Source organism: Durio zibethinus, chromosome 4 (assembly GCF_047325235.1).
Source record: "Durio zibethinus cultivar Kanyao isolate XHJ-2024 chromosome 4, ASM4732523v1, whole genome shotgun sequence".
NCBI classification, from domain to species: Eukaryota; Viridiplantae; Streptophyta; class Magnoliopsida; order Malvales; family Malvaceae; genus Durio; species Durio zibethinus.
In genome coordinates this window covers 1,626,092-1,650,851 of record NC_143165.1, presented here as the reverse complement: position 1 = coordinate 1,650,851, position 24,760 = coordinate 1,626,092, and the positions used below count along the sequence as shown (strand labels likewise).

Genomic DNA, 24,760 nt, shown 5'->3' with positions numbered 1-24,760 from the left:
ATGTTCATTTAATAATTAATTAATTTTTATAAATTTATTTTGATAAAAAATATATAAAAAGCTCTAATTCCATTTAAGAAAGTTTAATTGGCGAAAATAAAATTCTTACATTTTATTTTTGGTAATCTGATTTGTAGATTACTTGGATTAACCAAATCCATAATCAAACTTGGTTTTCTAACGGGGCACTGATTCTCCCCTGCGTCCTTGTAAGTATACTGAAATTATTACTATTGCTGGTGAGAAAATAAATGATGGAAAAAATGAATGATTAGATTTATTGTTCCATCTCGTAGCCAATCTTACTACAAATACTCAACAGGTAAAAATATATATTATATGGAAGAATGAGGAAAAAACAAAACAAATCAAAAAGGCCAATTGAGAAAGGTTGTCCCTCGTTGCTACACAAATTCACAACAGCTCAAACCAGCCAACGAACCAAAAGACTCTTGTGGCCCAAACAGTGAATCATATCAGGCCAGTGCCCAAAAGAATTTGTGACCACAAAATTACAGCTTTGACTCAGGAATTCAACAGCAATGCCTGGGTTTGCTATTCCAATCTCTATTACTCTATATCAAAAGCATGTATCCTGTCTGGGGAGGCAACTCATACTCATCGATGACCGCCACCATATGGCTGTTGAGAATAGCCACCCGATCCCATCATAGGGTTATAACTGCCAGGCATTCCAGTTTGCGGTTGCATCTGGGCTCCTTGCCCCATTCCCATATTCATCGCCATGCCCGGATTCATGCTCATGTTATTCATCCCCATCCCCATGCCCCCATTCATGCCCATGTTGTTCATCCCCATTCCCATGCCTATAGGTTGTTGATTCATACCACCATAGCCTCCCATGCCCATGCCCCCCACAGGACCACCACCCATTCCCATTCCCATTCCCATGCCCATGCCCATGCCCATGCCAGAACCCATCATAGGATTTGCTGGAGGTCTAAGAACACTAGCACCAGCACGACCAATCCCAGACCCAGATCCCATAGCTTTACCCATGGTGATAGTAGATGTTACTGCGGTCTGGGCAGGCTTTTCCATCCTTTTTTCCTTCCGATTAATAGCATCAAAGTCGACTCCAATATCAGCCAATGGGTTTATTTTAGCTGCACAGAAAATAAAGTTAATTCTTGCAGAAAGGACATATTTCATGACATTTTTTACCAAGGGAAAAGTGAGTACTTACGTCCAGATATATTCAAATTGACGAGTCCTCTGCTCAATGTATCAGCCCAAACTGCTGACTTTGGCTCAAATTTATCCTTTGATGGTAGTGGAACTATAGCAAGTGCTCCTGTTGACGAGGGAGGAGCAGTCTGTAGTACCATCGAAGTGGTTGATCCTGGTGGTGAAAATAAGCCACCTAGGGCATCATTGTTATTTTGGGAACCTGGTGCCTTTGTGGATTGATGAGCACTCTGCAAAGCAACAGGTACAACAGAACCCTGCTGTGGAAGGACGTTTCCAGTGTTAAACTCGACAGCTGGTCCAGCAGGATTTTGAGGTTGAGCAGCCATGTGTGAACTGACAGGAGCATTAGAACCTATCTGAGAGATGATGCTCCCATTGCTGCTCTGTGCAGCAGATCCTGGAATTTGAGGAGTCATAGACACAGTCTGTGGGTAAAAATTATCATATGTATTATTCGAACTTGGTTGCGTGGGTTGGGCATATGGATTAGCATTTGGCTGCACATGTTGGCCATAAGGACTAGCATTTTGCTGCATGGGTTGGCTGTATGGATTAGCATTTGGCTGTGCAGGTTGGTCATATGGATTAGCAGGTGCCTGTGCAGGCTGGCCATATGGATTAGCACTTAGCTGTGCCGGGGGGCCGTAAGGATTAACACTTGGCTGTGCGGATTGGCCATATGCATTAGAACTTGGCAGCCCGGGTTGGCCATATGGATTAGTACTTGGCTGTGCAGGTTGGCCATATGGATTAGCACTTGGCTGTGTGGGTTGGCTGTACATATTAGCACCTGGCTGTGCCTGTTGACCATAGATACCTGGCTGTGCTGATTGGCCATAAGTAGCTACTGGTGTTGCAGATTGGCTGGTTTGTGATGAAAAGGCTGCAAAAGAAGCTACATCATCTGCAGGTCCAGAAGGTGGAAGGATATCCGCCAATATATCAGTTTCCTGATTTGGAGTTGACAGCTCCTGAGGCAAAAACTGAGAGTTTGCTGATGGAGGCTGAACACTGGAGACACTGAGCCCAGAGTAAGGATTGGCAGAGAATGAGTCCCCAAAGTTGAAGTCTGTGACTGTCTCGGATTTTGCAGAAGGTGGCTGAGGAACTTCAGCATTTTGATTTAATGTAGGCTGGAAGGTAGGCATCGAAGTTGAAATGTGTAGCTGTGATGGGCCAGCATCAGTTGAAGGGAAAGCTTTAAAAGGACCGTCACCAAATGGATCATCAAAACCCTGTATCAAGAACAAAACTAACTTATCCCCTAACAACAGAATTATGGCAACAAATTATTTATAAAACATTTAAGTACACTGAAATTAAAGAACAAAGATCAAGGTTCAGAGGGGTAAACAAGTGGGAGAGATGGGAAAGAGGGAAAGATGGTTATATTCATAATCAATTAGTGAAAAGAATACTCGGAAACATTTAGTGACATAATTCTAAACAAAATTTCACCTTTTTATTTTTTGAAATTTGTTCTAAAACCTTTTATGTTACCCCTTCTATAGTAGTAAGTATGCAGATGATCCCAGTGGTCCGACAAAATTGCTTCATTTTTAACTATCCATGCTGTTTTACGTGATGTTTCAAATAAAGATCCTTAAAACAAATGACAACAAATAAGGCAACAATAGAAGAGCATATCCACATTCATGGTTCCATCAAATGGCATATTGTAAACAAGTGCCATGAAATCCTTGTATATGAACCAAGAAAAATGGACTTTAGGAAGTCTCTCAATTAAACAAATCATATCTACCTGATTTCCAAAGTCAGGTGCCGATTGATTAGCAGCAAAGGTGGGTATAGCAACAGATTTAGCATGGGCATCGGCATCACCAGCAGGGATTGTAGGTATAGTTGGCACAACGGCCAATGAATCTGACAGAGTACCAAGTAAGTCTATTTCAGCACTGGTTGAAGCAATGGGAACAGCAGTAGCAGCGGTGGGTGTAGCAGCAGGAGCAACAGTAGAGGCAGCTGTAATAGATGAGCAAAAGATGAAAAAATAAGTTCCGGTTATAATGGATAAATGCAAGAGCATCAATAAGACTCCAATCTAAGCTCCTCAAACATAGGAGTTTTATTCCACACAATCACATGAAACGCCAACCAGAAATTTCAACGAAATTGAGTAAAGAAAATTCAAAATTGAAAACAAGATGTCGCTGGAACAGTCTTTTATGTTTTAAGGCTGCCTAACCATAAGGTCATGTACAATAATTCAAAATTCTCACTAGCATATAACCAACTGCACAAGTTTAGCTTCCGGAAAATTACTATCAACATATAAATGATTAAATCTAGTCAGAAAGAAATATGCATTTTACAGATAAAAAAAAATACACTAAAACCTACCACGTGAAAGAAAAAAATGAAATGGAATGTGAAGCAACAGACCATATGAAACTTAATACCCGGACAACTCAGAAATTTACATTTTACTGTGTTTGTTCAAGTCAAAAGATCACCACATCAACTAACGTTCATATTGGATGAGAAATAAGGGTACCAAATGAAAGACAACTATGATCATCCAGGCAATGCCACCGGAGCATCCAAACCATGGAATTTATATAGAAATTTTGTACCTGAAACTGAACCCCGTGGATCAAATTCATCAAAAGCCTCCACTTTTTGATTTGGAGGAGATGCTGAATTACCAAAATCAGAAGCTGCTTGGTTAGGATTATTGCCAGCAGAAGGAGAAGAAACCCTGGGAGCAGCTGCAACTGAAATTTCTCCATCCCTATCATCAAAGATCTTTTCATCATGCACCAACTAGAAAAACACAATTGCAAGCAACATGCCTTTGAAATTTTAAGGTACAAAGCAATACCTTTCACTATGGACAGGACTCCGAGATTCACTTACTGCTTCTTCATAACTGGGAGGAGCACCAATATTTTGTTCAGAAAACTTCCGCTCATGCTTCCTGCACAAAAATGATTTTCAGAAAATTTTAGAAACAAGAAAGCAATAATTGTTTCTAATAAAAAATTGATCAACTAAGACAAGTTGAGAATCCATCTACTCAGGGTTACCTTCCATCCTGAGAATGATCATCAGCTCTAGCACCACTACCCCTGTGCAGAGAAGATGGTCATGCTCATTAATTACATTCTCCATGTCAAACATACCATTAAGGTATGAATACCATACATAAAATTCAAAGGAGGAGGGTCATAAAAGCTAATAAATCTGGACATATCACATAGCGAACTGACAACCAAAAGCTCATTGTGATAGAAAAATTCCAAGGAAAATTACCGAGTAAATGCACCATTTAACTATCCTAATCTAGTGCAAAAGAACTTGTTAATATTCACACCTTCCACTGTGTAAATTGTATGTCTTTAATAATATCCAAAAGAAAAAAAAAAGTTACTTCAACAAAAATTGAGACAAAGTTAAAATAATTGAATCAACAATATTAATGTGTCCTTAAAAAGAACATAGCAATAAAAAGGTCTCAAAAGTAAATAAATGCATACCGAGATGAAGCACCATCATCATCAAAAGCACAGTCTCTATCAGAGCTCCTATTTGTGCCATATTGATCATCATCAACACTTCTACTTCTACCTCTGTAGTCATCATCCCTGTAGCCATCTCTGCTGTAGCGATCTTCATAATCTCCTCTACCATAACGATCTCCATCTCCACTGTTTGAATCCCCATATCTTCCATACTGATCATCATCTCTATAGCCATATTCCCTGTCTCTTCCATAACCATTCTGATACTCTTCCTTGCTTCCATATCGATCATAATCATATCTGTCGCCATATCCCCCTGAACCTGGCCTATACATTCCAGCCGCTGATGTGTTTTGAAACCTGCAGAACAAACAGTTATATATCATGAAAGAATTCTACATTTTCATTCATTTATATTACCATATCTAAAACTAATTTCCAAAGGCAAAATTTATAACACATTGCCTATGGGATAAAAAAATTAAATCATACAGATCCCAATGATCATAAGCAAGAAATGTCATCAGAACTTACAGAATGGAACTCAAATAGAAAAGGAATCATTTACATAAGTTTAATACCCCATTTCAGCTATATTATCTATTAGAATAGAGAGGACCATGGCTGAAGAAAATAGATCCAAAATTATAAGTAGAAGACTATGATAGTCCACCATGCTATATCTCAGAAAGATATAAAATAGACATAAACCTTCCATAAGACACTAGATTTGGAAGGCAAGAGTTATAATTTGATGCCACTGGTAAATGGATGAACAAGAAAAATTCAAGAGACCTCTATTAATGGCAAAAATGGTGAAAATGCACCGGCATCTTAGAAGAAAAAAAATAATAAAGATTTAATCAATCTCAAGTCAATTTTCCCTGGACCTTGATATTAAAGATGCCTCCAACTCAAAATCACATGCACCAAATATGGATGTCTGTGAACTTCCATGTAAGCAACATATACCAAATAACAACTTGAACTTTCCTACCAGAGCAATGGAAAAAGCTATGCCATTCCATAACACAAAAAAATTTTGAGAAGTCCAAGTGTGAGAGAAAGTGTATTTGTATATGTGCATGCTCTTGCACACATGAAACTGTCATGTTGAAAATATGTATACTCTTGCAGACATGTACTTCTTGTGTTGAAACACAGATGTAAATGCCATGTTGAAAGAAAGTACACGTTTTCATGGACATATGACTTTGAAAACTTCACAGAATATCAAAATAAGTATCAATTTTATCAATGCTGGTGATATGAAACACTTATTGGGAGGAAGGTTGAACAAAGCAAGGAGATTAAACATAAAGGCATTGTTTGCCGACTCACTTGTCCCTGTTAGCCACAGCCTTTTGTCTTACTTCAATTATTCTTTCTTTATCATTTACAAGGGCCACAAGGCTTTGAGATTTTTTTCGGACATTGCTACCTTGGTCCCTTCCACTGGAATCAATATACTGAAAATTGGACAAATTCTGTAACAAGGGAAGAAATATTTAATTAGACAAAAACATTTAAATACAGTGAGCTGCAGATTGTATCATCAACACTGCATGCAATATTGTTATATAGCATCAAGAAACAGCAATTACTGATATTTGATACGCATGCTCTCTTATGTCATCTATGACACGCTCTGATCCATGGGCGACAAGGTAGTCCAAAACAGTCAAAGCCTGGACCTCAATAAAGAAAATAACTTAGTACATTGGTAAATTTTAATATAGGCAGAAAACAAAGGAAAAGTAAGAGATATACGAAGAAAATGCAAAGCAAATTATAGTACCCAAAAAATGCACATCACAACACAATTACCATTGCAAAATTAAAGATGGAGATTTAGGGAAAGGATAAATTTTAACTGTTACATGAAATTTTTTGACTACCATTTTTTTAAGTTGCAGAGAAACTAAATTGATAATAAATGCAACTAATCACTCGACATAATGCTGACCTTGTAGACATGACGCCAGTTCTTTCCAGTGTCATTAATACGTTTCCAGAGTACTGCCATAATCATCTGGTACTCATGACTGCATGAATATTCAAAAAATGAATTTCCATGTAACAAATAAGTAATAAAAATCATACATATTTCTCTCAAGCTTACTAGTTTCTTGTAGCCATTGCAATATCTGACAGAAGTGATCCATGAGGACCCCAGGGCTCATTGCTAGTGGCATCAAGAACCTGAAAGACAAAAGGAATAAAACAGAATAGTTTTATTTAAATCAGATAAATAAATTTTTAACAGCATTACAAGTAATATTGTCACTTTATTTCTTAGTGATTGTTGTTGTTCAAGAGTACTCTTTCTATTAAATACTTTTATGGACAATCCCCTCGCCCAAAAAAAAAAAAAAACTACGAAGAAAAGAGTTTGGAACCACTGTATTCAATCAAGATTTAGCTCAATCAGCATCAGAGGCACTTAATCAAACTTGAGAAGACATCAACACGGCAAAATGGGATCCTTCAGCAAATGTAAGAATCAATCCTTTTAGTACCCTTTCATTAAGAGCTCCCAACATTCGCTCAAAGGCTCAAACTGGGCTGCCCGTGATGCTCAACAGCTGATATAGAAGCTCTTCTTCCAAACCAAATGAGACAATTGTCAGAATTTTATTAGTCCAACCCTATTCCTTATAGTGCTTGATTGAGAAGTGACATATGTAGACATCTGACAGGTAGTAAACCACCCCTCATATAACATAAATATCCATCAACCTAGTAATCCAAAGACTATTAATTTTAATTTAGTTCTCGCACTTTTTCTCTCCGGTATTTTTTTTCTGAATACAAGATCAATTTTCTCTCCTCATTGTCACCTATCTATAATGCAGTCAAATAACATTAACCCTTGCAACTTGCCAAAAAAGACTCCTTTCATAAACTTTAACACTGGATTCCATTTATCATCTCATTTCTTTACCTTCCACAAAACTCAGACTCCCTAAGTATTGCTTGTTCTTCCTCTGTTGGCCTCTTTATTTCTGCTCCATTTCTAGGATATGCAGCACTATAGAATCATAATAGTAATTTAACAAATAATATTAAAAGGCCCTCACTTTTTTGCTACTAAAATGCAGATCAAAATCAGAATCAATATCTACATCAGGGATTTAAATTGCGGTCGTGGTCCCAGTAGCATTTTTGGTCGGGTTGCATTTATCGTGGTTATAGATATAATGGAAACTATCATGGTCATTGTGGTCGTGATTTTTTTTTTTTTAATTTTGCGCAATGTATTATAACATATAGTAATTATAATTATAATCATAATCATAATAGAAACTCTTATTTTATGATTTTTAAAGTAATTTATGACACTTCATGTCTTTTATTTTCTAGAAAGAAATTATTCACAATTTTTTTGAGATTATAATGAAGTATTCACATTTAGTTTAATAGCAAATTTTTGCTTGAGCCAAGTTCATATTCAATATTATAACAAAGTTTCTAAAATTCATATTTCCTTTCACCCACTCACCCGCCACACCCCTCCAAATTTCCTATTTCTTTTTTTATGGAAAGTTTTTATTTATTTCAGGCTTTCACTCACTCTCCTGCCCCCACCCTTCAGAAAGCCTCCTGCCTCAGCTTTCAATCCAGTGCCCATACACTCCAGCCTCCATTCCTCCAGAGTCCAGCCTCTACGTTTACTTCCTCACTCTTCTTCTTTTTCTCCACTCTTCTTCTTCTTCTCGTCTCTCTCATAAAGACCCAAACCTCAAAATTAGTAAATCAGTAAAATCCTCCCCTCATGAGCTCTCCTGATTGAGCTCTCTGGCCTCCGCTTCCTTCCTCCCCCACTGATTTCAACACACACTCAGCCTACAGCCCACAGCCTCTCGGCCTCCCAATCACAGATCAGTCATCAGAGATTTTTTTCCACCAGCAATTTTTCAAAACAAACAGGTATTTTTAACTTACTCTTACCTTCAAATTACTTGTTCTTTGACATTTGATCGTGATTGAGGTTGTGTTGGGGAGAATTGAGTTGATTAAATTCTAGATGTAGGGTTACTGCCCATTCTTTCTTTTTTTTTTTTGTGGCTTCTCTTTCTCACTTTCTAGGGTTAGGCTAAGAATTGACTTATTGGTTTTTGTTGTTGATGTGCTTTCTGTTTTAATGGGCAATGGCATATGATTCTTATTCCAATTGAATTTTTTTCCCTTTTAAAAATCAGAAATGTGGACAAAAAATGAGGATAGCGGCAATAGCGGACCACTATTTCCACTATTCCTTGTTCCACATTCTTTTGTGGCCACAACGCACCATTTCGAATGTGTTTCAAATTCACAGCCGTTTTCTCTCAGATAGCGGTGGTGGGCGGAGGCAATACTGCGAAATAGCAGCTGCTATTTAATTCCCTGATCTACATATCATATCAACTAAAACCATATCTTGATAGTTATTAAATCCGTTGCCAAAGGAAAAACATGATTCTACTAGACACTGCTGACCATTGATACTTCAATTATGCAACAACTTATTTTTACCTACTCAAATGGACAGTGAACTTTCTAAACAATAGTCTTACCTTCTGCTCTATTCCCGGAACTTTAAGAACTTTCTTATTAACCTCTCTCTTACTGCAAAAACGAAGAACAAAAAATCATTTAGCCACTGGTTATAGCAAATACCAAGATGCAGGAATACAACAAACTAATTTACAAACGACCAAACGTGCAATCATCGTCTTTTATATATAATTTTGCAACCAAGAGACTACTTTACACTACAAAACATTCGGAACAAATTCAGTGATGTTATTACGATTGGGGAATTAGTATTAAGAATATACTTACAGGTCTCTAACAGTTTGACCAAAGGCCTTCTTCATCGTTGCCTGGGTTCAAAATGAAGCAGCCCTGTCACATAAGAGAAAAAAAATGGAAAGATTAGATTTTGAACCATTTTCGAACCACAATGGAATAAAATTAAATGCACCATAACATGCAAAGCTCGAAACATTACCAAAAAGTAGTCAAAGAATTGAAAAGAAAAATTCAAGATCATTTACAGGCAATATAATGAAATTAAATTTGCATAAAAGTCCAATTACACGAAATTCTAATGTATAACTTGAAAAGGAGTTAATTTAATAATAAAAGAAGCTAGCTAATTTGGATCAAAATTATATAAATTGAGAAATATTTTTGCAGATCCCTAGATTTTCAAATCGTATAATAAAAATCTAAGAAAAAATATAAATGTAATCTATGAGAATAAGAAACAAATTGCCAATCATTCAATAAAATAAAAAATAAAATTTTTGAACAATAATGGATTCAAACAAAATGAAAAATCAATCAAAATGAAGTGAATTTGAGCTAAATTTACAGATATTAAAATTAGATCATTGCGTAAGAAATCCAACGAAATCCCAAATTAAAAAAAAAAAAAAAAAACTTAATAATAAAACGAATCAGATCTGAATGAGAGAAAAAAAAAAAAAAAAAAAAAAGAGAACGGAAACAAACAAAGATGGGAACCTTAACCTGATTAAATCGAAATTGAAACCGCAGATCTGACCACAAATATAAATTTTTCTTTTTTTATTTAATTCAATCGATCGTCGCTGTTAGAGAGAAAAAAAAAAAAAAAGAGGAAGAAAAGAGGAAAAGCGCGAATGGTTCTCTCTCCCGAGAAATGAATCTAAACGTTTGGTTTGGTTTGGGTTTTTTTTTTTTTAATTTTCTTTCCCTTTCTCTCTTTATTTTCGGAAGGAAGAATATAGAATAAAAAATGACAGCGCAAAGCACGCAGAAAATTCAGAGGTTTTTTTTTTTTTTTTTTTTTAATTACTATAGTATTTTTATTAATTACTCTGCATATTTTTTGTTATTTTTTGTTTGAATAAATTCAAATAAATTTATTTACTTCAAATTGTTTTTTTTTTATTTTATCATTAATATTTGACTTGTAATAATAGTGAGAAATTGCTTTTTTTTTGTCTTTACTCCATCTTCTACTTTTTTTTAAAAAAATTTTTACCACTTAATCTCTTTTTCCTATCAATCATCGTTATCATTAATCCATCTAAATTTTAAATTTTTAACTGAAAAATTAGTAATAAAAATATTTTATTTTTAAATAAATTAGTATTTGTGATTACCTGAGAAAATTATATTTTTATTTATACTAAAATAATTATATATAGATAAAAGTATTTAAATGATTTTAATTGAAAAATATAGTGAATAAATTTTATTTAAAATGTAATAAATAAAAAAATTTATCCAAGTAAAGCTTTTTTCTAATGAAACAGATTTAATTAAATTAAAATTCTTGTTTATACATTATAAAAAAATTTATCATTATTGATTTAAATATAATTTAAAATAATAATCAACAAAAATTTATTTAAAATGATAATTTAGAAACAAGACAAAAAAAAATACTTTCTTGTCAATCAAAAATTTTATACATGGTTCGATGTAATATGGATTTCTTAAAATTATTTTGAAATTATGTAAATTTTACTTGACACTTGATTAATTAAGGTGTTTAATTGAATGATTAGTTTTTTAATTTTGAAATTTTGATTGAGACGAGTTGGTTGGGAGCATATAATTTATAATTATTATAATGTAATTAATTAATAATTATTTAATATTGTGTAAAACTAAAAAAAAAATTATGTAAAGTTAAAATTATGATGTTTAATTGAATTATTAGTGTATGTAATAATGGATATCTTACAAATTTTTTTATTAAAGTTAATATAATGAATTATTTTTAAATTACATTAAAATATTTAATATGATATTTTAATTTTAAAAAATTTTAATATGATACATAAATTTTGAATATATTAATTAAAATAATATTTATTCATAACGTGATTAATTTTAAATGATGATATATGAGGAACAAATATTCTTTCAAATATTATAATAATTAATAAATTTATAATTTAAATATTACATCAATAATTTTAAAATTGAGATATATATATTAAACATTTTATTATAATTTAAAAGTAATTTATAATATTAACCCTATTTATTAGTATTTATTAATGGTATGACTATAGTGTAGAGAATTGTAGGTGAAATATCTCGAATTGATTGGGTTACAAAATGTTATTGTGAGGTTTGCAATAATTGGGTTCATAGATAATATTACTTAATTTTTTTATTTTTTATTTTAAATTATATTATTTTAATTATTCATAAATTTATTCATTCAATAAATTTGAATGAATGTATTTCCTGTCTAATATCATTTTAATTTAATTAAATTTATATTCATATCAATTATTAAATAATATAAATTATTATGAATCATATTTAAATTACATAAATTTATCTATTCATGAATTTAATCACCAATCTCTAACCATCTAAATGACCTCTTTCAATCAAAGCCACCTTTCACCTATTATTTAAAAAAAAAAAAACTTAGATTACTTGAATTAAAGTGGAACTTATCGAGAGACAATTGATTTAAATGGTAAAAAAAAAATATTTTTTTATTTTTTATTATTTGCGTTGAAATTTATTTGAAGATTATAAAAAAAATCTTTTTTTTATAAATTTAATAGATTTAACATAAAATAAATTTACTTTGATAAATCTAAAAAAAATACGAAATAAAATTCAAGAACCTTTTATCATTAAATTAAACCGAAAAGTCAAGCCTATAACCATCTAAACCGACCTTATTTCTTTCCTTGTTAATTATGCCTTGACCTACTATCTTTAAATAATGCGCTTCATCTAATTTGCTGATAAAGTAAATATATAAAGAACCGGCTTGAATCACTTTCCTAAATTGAAAAAAAAAAAAATTAACATTCATAGGATACCTAATTTGACTGCTTCGATCTATGTCGTCAATAGCTTAACAACATAATCAAATGGGAAATTTAATTCAATTCGAAAATATGTTAGGTTTTGGTTCTCTCAAAATTAAATAAAAAATTTAAAATTGTTTTATAATGATAATTTTCACCGGTTAACGTAGTTGTAAAGCTAAAATAATGAATCAATGTAAAATAAAATTGAATTGGAATTATTTTATTATTCTTTTTCTCTTGATACACTAAATCACAAAAATAGTAGAGAAACATATTTGCAAGAGAAAATGCAATTTATATCTTAGATTTTTAGATATCATTTTATTATCTGAATCTTTAAAGATCTAATTATTTTTTACACGCATAATAAGATGAGAGTCTTTCTCGTTACAAATCCAAATGAAACTTTTATTACAAGATTTTCCTAAAATCTTTGACCCTTTTTATTTTTATTTTTTTAAATTTCAAAAAAATTATAAGTATTGATTTCTCCTCAATTTTTAAATCTAAGGGAAAAATTTGACAAAGAATTAATAATTAGAAAAGAGAACAAGATTTAGCAAAATTAGGAAAGTGGGATTTCAAAAACAATAATAAAAATGCAATTTTGATGAAAAATAAAAGTAATTATATTATTTTATACATTATTTTTTTTTTATTCTTTTTTTTTATGAAGAGCTTCTAAATTTGACTTGGCTTAGTATTTGACTAATCTGGTAGAAGCTTCCCCTATATGCCTTCCATCCACCTATTTTCAATTGTCATTAGGAGAAAAAAACACGCATTACAAGTCAAATATCAATCCTTCCATTTGTAGGAATTATTTATTTACTATTTAGAAATTTTAACTTTTGAATATTTAGTAAATTGACCGTTATAGAATATTAAACATGAATTTTAAAAATTAGAGTTCAAATTTGATAATTTCAATAAAAAAATATAAATTTTGAAAAAAAAAAGAATTTATTGGTAAAAAAAAAAAAAGAATGTATAGGGGTTGATCAAAATAATGAAAGAGACTCTACCAAAGAAGATGACAAAAGTGAAAGTAATCAACATGTTTTTTTCTATTTAATTGTCTTAATTTATTGGCTAATACAAAAAGGAGTTCCATAATAATGATGAAAAGGCCAAGCTTCACAAAGTCTTTTTTTTTTTTTTTCTAAAAGACAAACTTTCTCTTATTTTTAAAAATGTATATTTATATTATACAAAAATTTTAATATGATATTTGTATTTTTAAAATATCCAATGTAATACTTGTACTATTATTTGTTATGTTAATGTGGTATTAGTATATAAAATTAACACCGTGAATTACACTTTAAAAATATCAAATGTAATATATGTACTTCAAAAATATATTTAGCCTAAAGTTTAGAAAACACGAATGTGATTTATTTTTAGGCTAAAATAATAATAAAAAAATCTTAAACCGTTATATTTTCATTATATTCAAATAAGTCATTAACATGTAGTTTGCATTCAAATAAATTTTTAATTTTTAATTTGTATTTAAATAAGTTTTTAATATATAATTTGTACATAAATTAAACCCTTAACATAAATCAATTTTTTGTTTGATATAAGAGTTTATTTGAATACAAATCAAAATATAAAATCTTATTTAAGAAAAGTGAATAGTTTATAGTTTTTTTCAAAAAAATTAAAATATTTTAGAATTATTCTTATTATTTACTTTTATTAGTATTTCAAGTTTCAATTTCACCTTATCAACATGATATTAAACAAACAAGCATCAAAACAGCAGAAAATTAGATGGCCATACAATGCCGAAATAGATGGTGTAAGAAACCATACTTATTTGCAACCATTAACGTTTAACATTGATGACACAAAATTTCAATAAGCGTTTGAACCCAGGAAGGGGAAAAGCAGGACAGCTGATGCATATTATTTAAATGTTTGACGCCATTCACCAGACGATAATTGGTTCACAAACAGGTGTCTCTATGTGAACTGAGCTAACCTTGATGAATTATCAACTAGGAGGATTGCCCTCTCCTTTGACTCCATAGACACGCTCTAAGCACTCTTTAGCCCTATAAACCTTTGACTGAAGATAGAAGCTCCCTTTCTTGGCATTATTCTCAAATAAAACATCATACTTCTGCAATAAAGTAATGGAAGAAGTTTGAAAACCTGCTCAAGATGCAAGTAACAGAAAAGAAAAAAAAAAAGAAAAAGAAAAAGAGATACTAGCCTTTATTATGTCCTCCCAAGTACTTTCCTTACTTACACTAAGAATCTGCCTGGCCTCTTGCTCCGTCATGACTTTGCGGACACTACGGGCTGCATTTTGTAGTGTCTCCTGGGTAATACCAGATCTGGCAGCATCTGCAATAAACTTCTTGTTTAGAAGATTGATACATATGAAGCAAACACAGGACCTGCCACTAGATAAATATAATCATCCTGATGTTGTTATTTCTCCCTGACATACTTGCCATGCTACAACAGCAACAATAACAAACTAAGCTTAATATCTCATACTCTGGGTCGGCTGTATTATAGACTAAAATAAAAAATCATGTTAGGTTGTAGTTTTGAAATTTTTTTTGCGTCACTCATTTCTATCAACTCATGCTTGTCACACCATAGCAATAGAAAAAAAAAAAAAAGAAAATGCTGTAGAGTACCAGATACCGACTGATAAAAATTGCAGATTATCAATCACTTAGGTGTTGGCACAATACTGCTGTTATTTTGTTTCAATCAACAATAGAATGCTTATTGGAACTAAACCAGCTTTCTTCATGGACTTATTCAACAATATTTCACCATGAGTAAATCAACATCAGTATATATTAGACAGATTATGATGAATAATATAGTAAGACCATATCTTGGTTACAATCAATAAAAGCAAGCTCCTACTTTTCAAGCAAAGTAAAATCATGAAATAACAATAGTGCAGTAAACTAACTTGCAAGTGCTTGACGGTATGCCTGAACAAAAGCCCGAGCCAATATACCAGAGCCCATTATAATTAACTGGGCAAGAATCTTCGAAGCCTACAAAAAAGAATACATGGGTAAGAGAAAAAGAATGATAATACCATCAAAGTAAAAGAGTATAACAACAAAATGTAAGTATGACAGTTTTACATCATCTCTCTCTTGAATCTATAGAGCTCAACAAAGCTGACTGCAAACTTTATAAAACCTTTTAAACAGGTTAATGTTGTCTAGAATTTATTCTTTAATTTAAAAGTTGCATTTCATGGTTCAATGTAAGATACTTTCACCTCTATCTTATTCTTAGAGCCCTTTCAAGTTTAAACAAGCTACTTCTTACCAGCAATCCACAAGTTTGTACAACAGGGCCAAAGAATTAGAAGGAATATCTTGACCTTTTTTATATGGCTTATAATTTCAGAAATGTGATGACTATAACTAGGAATGAACTTGTATGGCATGATCTCTTTTTATCTCTGTACATGATAGTACCACAATCATTCTAGCAGGTATTCACTTTAATGCTCAATTTGGCGGCGGTCTGGGAAAACTAAGCATCACCTAAGTAAAAACATATTGTAACTAGACTCATTTGAGAGTTGAGATACATTTAAATTCTTAAAAATAAAATCAATATGAAACATAAAGTTCAAAACACTAATTTAAATTTATTTCCTCTATAATCTATAACCAAAAATAACCAAAAATACGCTAAAGAGGCAAGAAGAAAAAGCTTGGTGATCCTATCACAAGTGTTGTACTAAAAACTGTAATACCTAACATCACAATTAAGAAAAGAATAAGATAGAGGTATTCAAGAAAGATGCAACCACAAATTCACTACACGAAACTATTCGGATTTTAAGTCCACCATGAATAAGAGTACAACCCTCTACCTATCCTTTCAAAATTACTTGCAAAATAAAAAACCCAAATGCATATAGATTCTAAAAAATTATGTCTAACATCCATATCTTTATCTGTAACAAACACGAAAACAATCCGGGTTTTAAGCCTACCATGAATAAGAGTCCAACCCTAAAACTATCCTTTCAAAATCAAAGAACCAAATGCATATCGAATCTAAAGGACAGTAAAAAGCTGAGCCAGATTATTTTATGTAAAAACCTGAAACCCAAATGCATATGGAATTTAAAGGAGAGTAAAAAGCTGATTTGGGTTTTATACCTATACTTTTAAATTACACTCAACTGCATAGAATGAGAGTAAAACGCTTAACCACTCTAAGACAGTAACATCTATACTTTTGTCTGTGCAAATTATAAAAAAAATACATGATATATTGCCAATTGTCAGAAAATTTTTGTCTGTGCAAATTGTCAGGAAAGTGCTAGTGTTAACGAGGATAAAACTGAGTTACCTAAAAATTTACAAGCAATTTAAAACATTCAAATTAGCATAGAAAAAAAAAACATATTTTTTAAACATTTTTTATTACAATTTCTTAGCTTTATTTGAATTTAATAATAAATATCCTATAAAATAAAAAAACATGGAATTAATTTAGTAAAATAAAATTAGAGAATGACAAAAATAGTAGGTGCCATAACTCAAAACAAAAAGAGATTTTTAGCAGAAAAAAAAATTTTGATTTTGATTTTTAACATAATTTTAAAGGAAAGAGAAAATTCCTAAAAAGGAATAACAAGCCTTATATGGATTTTTTCCAGAATTTTTTCTTGGAAAGGAAGTTGACAATAAAAAACCCCAAATTTAGAGCATGAAATTTGACCCAAAATAGAGGTATTCAACAAGATGCAACCAGAACAAGATGCAACCAGAAACCCACCCCACGAAACCATTCAGATTTTAAATCCAAAAAAACCCTCTACCTAATACAAAAAAACCCTCTACCTATCTTTTTAAATTAGGTTAGTTACTTGTAAAATAAAAAACCCAAATGCATATAGATTTTAAAAAATTATGTCTAAAACACATCCATATCTTTGTCTGTAGCAAATACAAAATAATTCGGGTTTTAAGTCTACAGTCCAACCCTATACCTATCCTTTCAAATTAGGTCAGTTAAGTGCTTGCAAGAACCCAAATGCATATAGAATATAAAGAACAGTAAAAAGCTGAGCCAGATTATTTTATCTAAAAACTTGAAACCCAAATCATTATAGACTGAGTAAAAAGCTCAGCGTAAGAAACTGAGAACCAAATGCATATAGAATCTAAAGGAGAGTAAAAAGCTAAGCTAAAAAGTTGAAAGATTATGTCAAATACGAAATGATTCTGGTCTAACCTTATACCTATCCTTTCAAATTACGCCCAAATGGATAGAATGAGAGTAAAACGCTGAACCACATCATGTCTAAGACAGTAACATTCATATCTTTGTCTGATTATCAAGAAAATTATTGCAAATTGTCAGGAAAACATATGACATATCTTTGTCTGTGCAAAAAAGTGCCAAGATGATAAAACTGAGTTACCTAAAAATTTACAAGCAACCTAAAACATTCACATTAGCATAGAAAAAAAAAACACATTTTTTAAACATTTTTTATTACAATTTCCTAGCTTTATTTTAATTTAACAATAAATCATCCTAAAAAATAAAAAACATGAAATTGATTTAGTGAAATAAAATTAGGGAATGACAAAAGAATACGTACCATAGTGGATAGAATTCAATTTAATCAAAACGAAAAGAGATTTTTAATAGAAAAATACAATTTTGATTTTGATTGTAACATAATTTAAAGGGGAGAGAAAGTTCCATAGAAGGAAAGAAAGGCGTAATATGGATTTTTTCCAAAAATTTTTTTCTTGGAGAAGAAGTTGGGACTCAAAAGTCCCATTTTAGAATATGAAATTTGACGCAAACAAAGTCGAAAAATGATATATAAATATAGAAAAGAAGAAGAAGCAAAACGAAAAAATATAAACCTTGTTTTGTTAGAGTTATCACAGATTTAAACTTGTTTACTGTGAATAAATTTATTTTTTTAATTTATTATTTTTTAAAAAACCCATAATCATATATAATAAATATATAATATATTATGAATACAAAGATATAGAATAAAGTTTGCTATATGAGTGTTTTTATAGACAGTTTTTATAATAACATGTAAAATAATATTTATTAAATACTATTTAAAAAATAATCAAATATAAAATATTTCAAATTAAACCATTGATTCTTATGATAAATTCAAAATATATAAATATTGGTTTAAATTTAAATTTATTTTTAATAAAGAGGGATCCATTTATTAGTGTAAGAATTATATATTTTTATAACCTTTGAATTAAAATGATTAAATATAAGTGTTATAAGCTTAATTTTGATCCAAAAATAAAAAAAAATATAACTCTTATGACTAATATAAATGAATCTCTACTATTTTTTTATCTTTATACATCTAGATCTAATAATATATTATTTAATATAATCAAAAATCAAAATAATCCAATAATATATTATTCTTATATATATATATATATATATATATATATATATATATACAAAGTTGGTTCACTTGCTTCACTTTTTTTTTTTTTAATTTTTATTGATTGTATATACAAATAGATATAATAACTCATGTTTTTGTATCATATTTTGTATCTTGTTTGACATATATAGTAACATGAATTATTAAAATACAAATATGATACGAATTATAAAACGTATTTAAATATTAAACACAAACATGACACACTTAATATATGTACTATATATGACACGATACAATTAACATGTGTATAATTAATTTATTTAAATATGATATGTATAAACATGACTAACACGGATATACATAATTAACATGAATATATATAAATAAACATGAATGTATATAAATAAACATGACTAACATAAATATATATAAAAATATGACTAAAATAATAAATAACTATAAACTATCCATCATTTACAGTTTATTAAATTTGGTATATTAATAACATAAAAAAAGTACTTACATATTAAAAAATTTTAATTCTCATTTAATATGTATTTAATATATATATTTAAATTTTAATTTATATTACATAATTATATTAATTTTTAGTATAAATTCAAAATGGAAAACTATTAAGGAATAGAGAATAAAATAATAATGTATAGAGGTAATATTAATATTAATATTATATTTATATTATTAATATAAAAATAATTTTATAATAATTATTAAATGAATATCATAATTAAATGTTTAAAATAATTTTTATATGATATTAAATAATTAATTAAGTATCATAATTAAAAGATTAAAAATTAAAATAATCTTTATATGTTTATATTAAATTAATATAAATATAAAAATGGGTTAAACGTATTAAATATGTTAAATGTATACTTGTATGATAATATTAAATCAAATGTATCATTCGTGTCATGTTATGTGTTTAGATGTGTTAACACATATACAACATGAATTGTGTCATGTTGAAATTTGTGTCAATAAGAATAAATACGAAATATGTTTTTTTAAAACATATATACAATTTTTTCTATATCGTTTTCGTGTTATATCATCGTGTCGTGTTTTAAATTATCATGTCTATGCACAATCAATAAAACAAAAGGAAGTTTCATAACCCTATTGAAAGCATTAAGCTTGAGACAATTCATAATTTGGTTTTAACCTAATTAATGATTGAATTGATTTAATTCAATTAATTAATCAATCATCAAATTAAATTTGATTGTTTATAAAAAAGTTTTATAATAAATACTATTTTTGGTTAATTTAATATGATAAAATAAAAAAATCAAATTAATTGAAGTATTAATCAAAATATTAAAAACTTTATATTTTTAATTTTTGGTTGATGCTTTAAGTTTATGTTTTTAGCATATTATGGATGTATTTTCGTATTTGAATATTTTGTTAAATAATTTTAAATAATTATTTAAATTATGTAAAATTAAGAGTTTAAAATATAATATAATTTAAATGAATGTCATTTTTTGATTAAGTAAATTAAATGATAAAATCAAATTAAATTTAACTGATTAAGTTTTCAAATCACTAATGTTTTTTGGTGTTATCATATCACTAAATTTGAGTCAATTAATAAAAATAAAATAAATAATTCAATCATTTTAATTTTAAATTAATCAAATCGATCTAACAAATCTTACCCCCCAAACTTGCATCTTGTTTGTTATTTACAGGGTCAACTTAAAATGAATCGACGATAGGCCTTTAAGGTAAACAATTATAATAATGAAGGGTACCTGATCCAAGACCTCACCCCTAACCCTAGAAAGTTGAAAGATTGCATTATTAATTAACTGCTTTGTAGTTCGTAAAATTTTTTTAATGAAATTAGTAAATATTACAAAAATAATTGCATAATTTTTAATATTTACCAAATAATAAATTCATAAAAAATTTAATAAACAAATCAATAAATTCATAAAAAAATAAATCAATTAAACAAATAAATTAATATAAAATTAGATTGAATCTATATATGTTGAAACATAAACCTAAAATCTAAAAATTCTAAGATTTTCTCATTGTCATTGGAACAAAACCTCCAACATTTGTGCTCTAACTATTTGTTTCATTAAATAAGTTTATTGAATAAATTTAAAATTGAGTTTACAAATTCATTAAAGGGTAAAATATATTTTAAATTCGATTTTGAACTTTGTTGACAAATATTTTAAATGCATATTTTGAAGTTACACTAGATTTTTACTATTTTAAAATATGACATATATATAATTTTTCATTAAATAATCAAAATTTATAATGAATTTAAAATGTAAGTATTAATTATTTAAATAATGATTAAATTTTTAAGGAGTTATTAGTTTGTTAATATTGGTGATATTATTCAAATCTAACTAGATAGAAAGGAAAATATGTAATATTTTTGGAACATATAGTATACTTCAAATAAAAAGTTGGAATATGAATGTATATACTCTCTTTTATTATAAATATTGTGCATAACTGCCTCTAAAGCAAGATTGTTAAATTAGGTTATGAAATATTTAGAATAAGTTCATCTTATTTGAAATATCAAAATGACCAGTGAAAGGATTCAACCATAAAAGAACAGGTAAAGATATATACTTATCATGATAGCAACATAAATGGTCTAAACAATATGACATGGATGCAAAGTTATATACAAAACTTAAAAGCTCAAGCATACCTTTTTAAGACAATTTAGATAAAAATCCATTTGTCGAACTTTGATGGATAAACACCGAGTAAGCAATCTACAATAGAGAAAAAAAGTGAACATCAGAGGAAGTTAGGTTAAAAAAAACTACAAAACAAAATCTCTTAACTTTATTAAAAAAAAAAAGCAAAAAAAAACATAGTTGAGATTTTAGTATATACAATGTGTAGTTTTATATATAACAAATAATGATGATTATAGCAAATTTCAAAGTTATTTTAGAAATAATTAAAGCTTTTTAAAATCTACATAAAATTTTGAAAGATAGATATGCCTACTAACCCCATAAATGTATAACTATGTGACAACTATAACCAGTTCAATGCATTAAATCAAGTTAATGCACATGATTGGAAATCTTGAAAAAACAACAATAAAACATGTAGAATATAGTCAAAATTATTTGACCCAATGAAACATATGCATTTGCAAGAATGACTTAAAAAACTTTTCAAGCTATTCATGAAGGCAACTAATGAAGGCAACTAACAAAAGCAAATATCAGTGCTTCTAATAGACTAATGATTATAGCTCCATACTTAGATACCCTTTATACAAACATATATATTTGTGTATATATGTATGTATATATAGATACACAAACACATGCATACATACATACACACATACATCAAAATGAAACTGCAATGATACATCTTCAATTAGCTTTTGTTAAGCAATACACTTTATCATTTCGATTCCCATTCTATTCATCAAAAGAAATTAAGTGCTTATTCTTATCAATTGTTGTTGAGCAAATACCTAATCTTTACATTTTTTAAATCAACAATTCAATTGGACCATACATATTGATACTTCTCATTTTTAAGGTGGTTAATAAAAAATTATATGAAAGATATTTACAAATATATAGGGCAAAACTTATATCAAGCCGTTATACCATTAACTTAAGCCTATGACATTCAAAAAGTTATAACATAGTAATTAACAATAAAGAACATGCAAGAACACTAACAATGTAGCTACCATACTATGAGTGAGCTATGATCCATATTCACATGTTGAAAATTAATTTTGTCAAAATTTCAAACTATAAAACATACCATGCTATTTCAAAATCAAATAGTCGAGACTTTCCATATATTTTGTTACATTTTCAAAATCAAAATCTACCTTTTCTACTTTTTCAATTTTGGATAATAAAATGAATTAAAAAATTATTTCAATACTTTTTTTGCATTTGTTTTCTAAGTTATTTTTTTCTTATTCATTCAAGGGTTGAAATTATTTTTTGAGGGGTTGATGGTAGGTGTTTGGTAAGTTTGACAATCTTTAATTGACCCTTCTAATTATCAAAACATGATAAACTGAAAGGACCATTAAAAAGATATTTAAATCGAAATATAGAGAGAAGAAAAAGACTACCAGTGGCTTGACTTGAGATGCTATGAGGTGGATCTTAATCGTAATGAACCAACAGCGAAGATGGGTCATTGTCAATTTGGTCATAAGAGTGAAGAGGTGGATTTTAGACTTGACCTATAATAAAAAAACAAGCAATCGGATTTTCCATTCTCACTATCTCTTTTTTTTATCCTTTAGCGTCAATTGTGATTTTTGTCGGCCAGTGATTCCCTCCGACTTGTGTTGCTTTCCTTTTTTCTTGTGGTTTTCTTTCATTTCCCTTTTCCCATTTCATTATTTTCCTTTCCTTTTTTACATCATTGTGTGCCTAAAAAAGCATTCTAGAAGCTTCGACTTTTTTTTTGTCAACAGTGACATCATAAGAATCTAGAAGCTTTTTTGTACATGAGGTTAATCCATACCTAAACAATTTGTTTTTAATTATGAAAAATTAAAAAAAAAACTCATATGATAACCAATAAATAAAAGACAAATGGCACAAAATTGGAAAGCTTATGAACAATGGACTGAACAGTACAAATTGAAAGCTTACATTTTATATATAGTTTTAGATGTATTAAAAATCATAACATTAATTGTCAACTATTATTATATTCATTTCAAAAAGATTACGCAAAATAATCACCATTGATTAACTATGATAGAGTAATAATAACAGGTGTAATTATTTTATTACGATGGATGGATATGTTTTGATTTTCTTTTCAAAAAGAAATTGTCGATATATATAATATGTATTCAAATAAGTAACATCTTAAATGTTTTGGTCAATGAGATATTTTATATATTTTTTTATTTAAGACAAGATCATGTCTTATTCTACTTACAAAGCAACCTAGCTCTTTTTTCCTTTTGATTATTATTGTTGCATGAATGGAATATAATTACACTTATTCATCCACTGAATTATCCATGATCTGTAGGTTTGGTTTAACTTAATAAAAAAGGTGCGAATGTTTGAAAATATGTCTAGTATACCTAAGTTTGATATTCCTCTTTTTGATGGAAAAAGATATTTTATGTTATGAGAACGTACTATTCAAGATCTATTAATGTAACAAAGGTTAGATCAGGCATTAAAAAATAGTAAACCTAAAAGAATGACTGACAATATTTGGAATAGAATTTAGAAAAAAGCCATTAATACTATTATATTGGCCCTAGCCCTAAAAAAATGTTGTTTGTTGATTGAGAATACTCTAAAGAATTTGTGGGATAAGCTTGAGGACATTTATACATTAAAATTATTGACTAACATATTTTATATGAAGATGGATTTATATTCTTTAAAAATAGAATAAGATACGAGTCTCCATAATCACCTCAATGAATTTAATAGGCTAATTTCTCAATTGCTAGCTATTTTTTGTTGATAAGTTAAAAGATGAAAATAAGACTTTAATTTTGTTATTATATTTACTTAAGTCTTATAAACCTGTAATTCAAACTTTGTTAGTGGGTGGGTCTACTTTGAAATTAAATGATGTGACTGTCCTGTTGTATGAGAAAAAAAGTTTATGGGAATAGAGAACTGATCACTTGGAGGAAGTGTACTAACTGTAGAAGGTTCTAATCAATAGAGGACTTAAGAGAGGTTGATGGATCAAAAGAAAAATCCAAGTTAAGAGGCAAAGATTACAGTAATATAGAATATTATTACTGTAGTAAAAAAAAACATATCCAAGTGCGTTACAAGAAATTGAGAAGG

General features: G+C 29.2%; 2 protein-coding genes across 9 annotated transcripts; both read right to left on the bottom strand.

Moving 5' to 3' along the window:
• Positions 1–252: 252 nt before the first annotated feature.
• On the bottom strand, positions 253–10,428 carry LOC111288668 (clathrin interactor EPSIN 3-like). Of its 8 annotated transcripts, none has more exons than XM_089758994.1 (15): positions 10,212–10,428; positions 9,519–9,581; positions 9,251–9,302; positions 7,214–7,296; positions 6,817–6,896; positions 6,661–6,739; positions 6,299–6,382; positions 6,036–6,181; positions 4,710–5,054; positions 4,260–4,301; positions 4,055–4,150; positions 3,807–3,964; positions 2,975–3,195; positions 1,208–2,447; positions 253–1,127 (listed from the first exon to the last, which is right to left on the bottom strand). In XM_089758994.1, exons 4-15 carry the CDS (start codon positions 7,235–7,237, stop codon positions 619–621), a joined length of 3,024 nt encoding a protein of 1,007 aa, XP_089615120.1. In that variant the 5' UTR covers positions 7,238–7,296; positions 9,251–9,302; positions 9,519–9,581; positions 10,212–10,428; the 3' UTR covers positions 253–618. The 8 variants fall into 8 exon arrangements, with proteins under 8 accessions (XP_089615120.1, XP_089615121.1, XP_022735375.2 ...); XM_089758995.1 differs by having other exon boundaries at positions 7,214–7,293; XM_022879640.2 differs by lacking the exon at positions 7,214–7,296.
• A 3,887-nt stretch (positions 10,429–14,315) lies between these two features.
• LOC111287885 (mitochondrial import inner membrane translocase subunit PAM16 like 2-like) lies at positions 14,316–18,311 on the bottom strand. The gene is made up of 4 exons (XM_022878564.2): positions 18,135–18,311; positions 15,462–15,549; positions 14,739–14,872; positions 14,316–14,645 (listed from the first exon to the last, which is right to left on the bottom strand). The coding sequence occupies exons 1-4, from the start codon at positions 18,135–18,137 to the stop codon at positions 14,517–14,519; spliced, it is 354 nt and encodes a 117-aa protein (XP_022734299.1). The 5' UTR covers positions 18,138–18,311; the 3' UTR covers positions 14,316–14,516.
• Positions 18,312–24,760: the final 6,449 nt, after the last annotated feature.

Excerpts from the sequence above, each read along its gene's own strand:
- LOC111288668 (XM_022879640.2), bottom strand. The coding sequence starts at position 9,553 with ATGAAGAAGGCCTTTGGTCAAACTGTTAGAGACCT. Across the intron at positions 9,303-9,518 it reads GGTCAAACTGTTAGAGACCT|TAAGAGAGAGGTTAATAAGA; the intron begins GTAAGTATATTC and ends TCGTTTTTGCAG. Across the intron at positions 4,302-4,709 it reads GATGATGGTGCTTCATCTCG|GGGTAGTGGTGCTAGAGCTG; the intron begins GTATGCATTTAT and ends TTCTCTGCACAG.
- LOC111287885 (XM_022878564.2), bottom strand. Across the intron at positions 14,873-15,461 it reads ATACCGTCAAGCACTTGCAA|ATGCTGCCAGATCTGGTATT; the intron begins GTTAGTTTACTG and ends AGTTTATTGCAG. Across the intron at positions 14,646-14,738 it reads CTTGGGAGGACATAATAAAG|AAGTATGATGTTTTATTTGA; the intron begins GCTAGTATCTCT and ends ACTTTATTGCAG.